Here is a 4,945-nt window from a genome sequence, read left to right as displayed (position 1 = left end):
CTAACGGGCCGCTGAGGAGCCCGCGGCCCAGACAGGGAAGGGCGGCGATGGCCCCGGTCCAGCCAGCCCCAGGAGCAGCCAGCCTGGCGCTGCCCTCCAAGCCAAGGCTCCCAGCACACCTTGACAGCTTACAGTCTGGGCCCGGGCCCAGTGCTCCCCCGCACCCACAGCCCCCCATACCAGTCAGGGTCTCCTTGGCCAGCAGCAGAGCCTGCGCCTCGGCTTCCAGGTGCTCCCGACGAGCCTCGAGCTGCACCAGCTGCCGCTGCGCCTCAAACAGGCTGCCCTCCAGGGTGTCCTTCTCCAAGCTGCAGGGCACGCCGCCGTGAGACCCAGGACTCAGTCTCCTGGGCCCCAGGAAACTGCGGTTCCCAGCCGTGGGCTGGGCGCCAGCCGGCCTGCCCTGCGGGGCCCACGCTCCCCTGGGGACCCCGAGCATAGCTAGGTAAGCAAGGCCGGCTTCTAAGTAACTGCCGTGGGCCAATGGGGGAGCACGGCAGGTCACGGGGCACCCCCCCCCCGCCCCGGGCAGACCCCCAGGGCGGCCGGGCAGAGCCAAGCCTTACCGCAGTCGCGTGGCCTCCTCCGACAGAGCCCGGCCCTCACGCTCGGCGGCGGCCAGCTGCACGGCCAGGCCCGCCCGCTCCCTGGCCAGCGCCTCCTGCTCGCGGGCAGACCGCTCCAACGCCTCCACCTGCCGCTGCGTCTCCCGCCGAGCCTGTTCCAGTTCCTGCTCCCGCCCGCTCAGCTGCCGGGAGAGCTGGCCCCCACGCGGGCACTGTGAGCACCACCCCCACACCCCCAGCCTGCTCACCCCAGCCCCGGGCTGGCACACAAAGGCCTGGGTTGGAGCCCAGGTTCTGCCCAGACACGCTGTGTGTGCTTGGGCAAAGCACAGACTTCTCCGGGCCCGCAAGGCACGCGCATGCAAAGCTGAGGGTCCTCCATGTCGGGGTGAGAACACTTTACGCACCCTAAAACTTACAGAGACGCTAAACACACCAAGCAGACCGAGGGAGAGCCACTCCACAGGCTGCAGAGAGTGGACCTGGCGTCCCACTCTGCCTCGGGGCCTCGGACAGACAGCCTGGACCCCAGAAAACCTGTGGCCCCTCCCAGCTCAGACGCCAGGGCCCAAACCCCTACCGATTATCCACCATTCATGTTCACCAAGTGCTCATCTGTCTGCTAGGGGCACACGGGAGCGCTCTCTGGAGCAGCCCCTTGGGATGGCAACTTGCAGCCCCATTGTACAGAGCAGCAGACAGGGCGGGGGGTCGGAGAGCTTGTCCAGGGCCCGAGCCAGCAGAGGCTGGGCTAGACTGGAACCCAGAACCAGGCCCTGAGCTGTGAGGCGCCGGAATATAAAATAAAAAAATAAAAATAAAAATAAAATTTTTAAAAATTAAAAAAAAAAGAAAAGAAAGAAAGTGAAGCCTGGCTAAGAGCATAGCCTGGAGCAAACATGCACCCAGGGAACCACTGTATTTAGGGTCACCGGAGCTTGGAGTATGAGGGGAGATGGCGAGCAATGTGGTCAGGCAGACCAGTTCTTGTGGTCTGTGGAGAGGGTGAGCGTGACTCGCGGCAGCAGAAGGCAGTCTGAGCTTTCTAGAAGCTGGAAAGGCAGACTGGGATGGGGCACTGGAGGACAGGGGCCACGGACCAGCCATGACGAATGACAGGGGCCTGGGGCCGGGGCAGCCAGAAGGAGGGGCGCACATTTAATGGTATGAAGAGGCCACGTCAGGAAGTGCTGGTAAGTGCAAGCAAGGGAGGGTAAAGGAGTTGCTGCCTGGACTGAGCAGGCAAGAAGACCCACAGGCCAAGAACGGCCACTCAGGCGGAGGGCAGTTCAGGGCAGTGTCTGGCCCTAGAAACTGCGACTGGCCGATGCGTCAGCGCCACCTGCTGGAGGGGAGTGATGTGACCTGTGCGACTTAAGACCGCCCGGGAGCGGCCACTGCCTGTCTTTTGGAGGCCGCAGGATCCAGGACCGGTGACTTGCCGCCTTGCACTGGGCCCACTCTAGATCCCCAGTAAAGCAGTAATGATGCCTAGCCTCTGTGGGGCACCAACCCAGTGCCAGTCACTCTGCTGTACTCCTGGCAGGCATCTTCTCACCTCATCTTCAAACACCCTATACAAGCAGTATCTCCATTGTTACAGTTGGACAGATGAAGGCACAGAAACCTCAGGTCACATCACCAGTATGTGGCCAAGCTGCAAACCCAGGTAATAAAACTTCAGGATCATTGCTCTCAGACACCTCTGCTCGGGCTTCTGGAGTTCAGGTCCCGGGGTGCTTCTTATGCAAACAGCACTTCTGAGCCAGTGAAAGTGCTTCCTGAGCCAGTGAAAGTGCTTTCCTAACACCCACCCCATCAGCATTTCCAAAGTATGGTTGTTGACACCCCCCCACATCAGGATCACCAGGGCTGGGCCAGGTTTGGGGCCCGGGGATCTGTGTGTTTGATGAGGTGTCCCCATGGCTCCTCCCAGCTTCCCCCAGGGCCTCTGGAAAGGAGACCATGTTCCAGTTCACAGATGTGAAGACGGAGGCAGGTAAAGGTAAGTCAGAGCCCGCCCACCCCAGACCAGCTGCCTGAACCTTCTCACGCTGGAGCCGCTTCAAGTCCTCTTCGTAGGCTGCCCGCTGCTCCCGCAGCGAGGCCTGGGCCTCCCGCTCCACCTGCACCAACTTCTGGGCCATCAGCTCCTTGTCCAGAGCGGCCTTCTCCTCTGTGCTTGCCACCTGCTGCCGTAGGCCTGCCAGCTCCCCTGCACGGGGGGGCAGGGACAGGTTAGGACCCTGGGGGTCGGCAGGCACAGGCCAAGTCATGTGGCCAAAATCCCAGGGGGAGAGGGCCCACCTGGCATGGAGGCTGGCCCCTTGGAGAAGCTCACGCCCTCGCTATCTGCAGCACAGGCCACCCCGCCCACCTGGACGGGCATCAGAGGGGTGACACACAGATGAGGACAGCACCCAACAGCAAAACCAGAACCCCGCGAGTACGCACTGTGGGCCAGACACAGAGATGGAGCGGGGCCTGCACACGAGGTCTCTTGTCCTCACTGTGCCTAGGTCGGGGATCTCACCCCAACTGAAAGATGAGGTTCAGGGTGGTGAGGAGGCCCTCAGAGCTGCACAGCTCCTCGAGTCTCCCCTTCAATGACTGTTCAATGGCCATGACATGCCTGGAGGCCTATTACTAGCAGCGCGGATGGAGGGGAGCATGGGGGTACCCCCCATGTGGGCAACCTCAAACCCCTCTCCTGGGGTGGAGCCCTCCAGAGACCGCCAGCCTTTCTGTCCCTGGTCTGTCTGCCTGAGGTGGACGTGACGTGAGAATTAATTTACGACCCAATAAGTGCTTAGTACATGTTGAGGGGGAAGAACCCCGGTTCTTGGGTGTGGCATGTGGAGGGAAAGGGGCTGAATGGCGGGACTGCGGGTGTCGTGGGAAAGGCAGCGGTGGCTCCAGAGAGCTCGGACTCTGAGCTCCCTACAGGCAGTAGGTGCCGCGGGCTGAGCCGGGCACAGGCTCCGGCACGGTGCCAACACCGTTACATGCGCTCCCTGCTGCAGCCTGGCAACAGCTTCAGAAGGTGTCACAACGGCCGCTAACGGGCCGCTGAGGAGCCCGCGGCCCAGACAGGGAAGGGCGGCGATGGCCCCGGTCCAGCCAGCCCCAGGAGCAGCCAGCCTGGCGCTGCCCTCCAAGCCAAGGCTCCCAGCACACCTTGACAGCTTACAGTCTGGGCCCGGGCCCAGTGCTCCCCCGCACCCACAGCCCCCCATACCAGTCAGGGTCTCCTTGGCCAGCAGCAGAGCCTGCGCCTCGGCTTCCAGGTGCTCCCGACGAGCCTCGAGCTGCACCAGCTGCCGCTGCGCCTCAAACAGGCTGCCCTCCAGGGTGTCCTTCTCCAAGCTGCAGGGCACGCCGCCGTGAGACCCAGGACTCAGTCTCCTGGGCCCCAGGAAACTGCGGTTCCCAGCCGTGGGCTGGGCGCCAGCCGGCCTGCCCTGCGGGGCCCACGCTCCCCTGGGGACCCCGAGCATAGCTAGGTAAGCAAGGCCGGCTTCTAAGTAACTGCCGTGGGCCAATGGGGGAGCACGGCAGGTCACGGGGCACCCCCCCCCCGCCCCGGGCAGACCCCCAGGGCGGCCGGGCAGAGCCAAGCCTTACCGCAGTCGCGTGGCCTCCTCCGACAGAGCCCGGCCCTCACGCTCGGCGGCGGCCAGCTGCACGGCCAGGCCCGCCCGCTCCCTGGCCAGCGCCTCCTGCTCGCGGGCAGACCGCTCCAACGCCTCCACCTGCCGCTGCGTCTCCCGCCGAGCCTGTTCCAGTTCCTGCTCCCGCCCGCTCAGCTGCCGGGAGAGCTGGCCCCCACGCGGGCACTGTGAGCACCACCCCCACACCCCCAGCCTGCTCACCCCAGCCCCGGGCTGGCACACAAAGGCCTGGGTTGGAGCCCAGGTTCTGCCCAGACACGCTGTGTGTGCTTGGGCAAAGCACAGACTTCTCCGGGCCCGCAAGGCACGCGCATGCAAAGCTGAGGGTCCTCCATGTCGGGGTGAGAACACTTTACGCACCCTAAAACTTACAGAGACGCTAAACACACCAAGCAGACCGAGGGAGAGCCACTCCACAGGCTGCAGAGAGTGGACCTGGCGTCCCACTCTGCCTCGGGGCCTCGGACAGACAGCCTGGACCCCAGAAAACCTGTGGCCCCTCCCAGCTCAGACGCCAGGGCCCAAACCCCTACCGATTATCCACCATTCATGTTCACCAAGTGCTCATCTGTCTGCTAGGGGCACACGGGAGCGCTCTCTGGAGCAGCCCCTTGGGATGGCAACTTGCAGCCCCATTGTACAGAGCAGCAGACAGGGCGGGGGGTCGGAGAGCTTGTCCAGGGCCCGAGCCAGCAGAGGCTGGGCTAG

General features: G+C 63.9%; 1 protein-coding gene across 1 annotated transcript in view; it reads right to left on the bottom strand.

Annotated features, from left to right (window-relative positions):
• CROCC (ciliary rootlet coiled-coil, rootletin) overlaps positions 1–4,945 on the bottom strand; it is a 42,152-nt gene that overhangs the window by 18,817 nt on the left and 18,390 nt on the right. Inside the window, exons 18-20 of the mRNA XM_012722084.1 lie at positions 4,191–4,384; positions 3,805–3,932; positions 2,612–2,781 (exon numbers count right to left, since the gene is read on the bottom strand). Of these exons, the coding sequence (XP_012577538.1) occupies positions 2,612–2,781; positions 3,805–3,932; positions 4,191–4,384 (492 nt within the window). The remainder of the gene's footprint in view (positions 1–2,611; positions 2,782–3,804; positions 3,933–4,190; positions 4,385–4,945) is intronic.

Source organism: Condylura cristata, unplaced genomic scaffold (assembly GCF_000260355.1).
Source record: "Condylura cristata isolate star-nosed mole 26May11 unplaced genomic scaffold, ConCri1.0 scaffold00008, whole genome shotgun sequence".
NCBI lineage: Eukaryota > Metazoa > Chordata > Mammalia > Eulipotyphla > Talpidae > Condylura > Condylura cristata.
The sequence above is the reverse complement of the archived record's forward strand: the minus strand, read 5'-3'. Positions and strand labels throughout refer to the sequence as shown.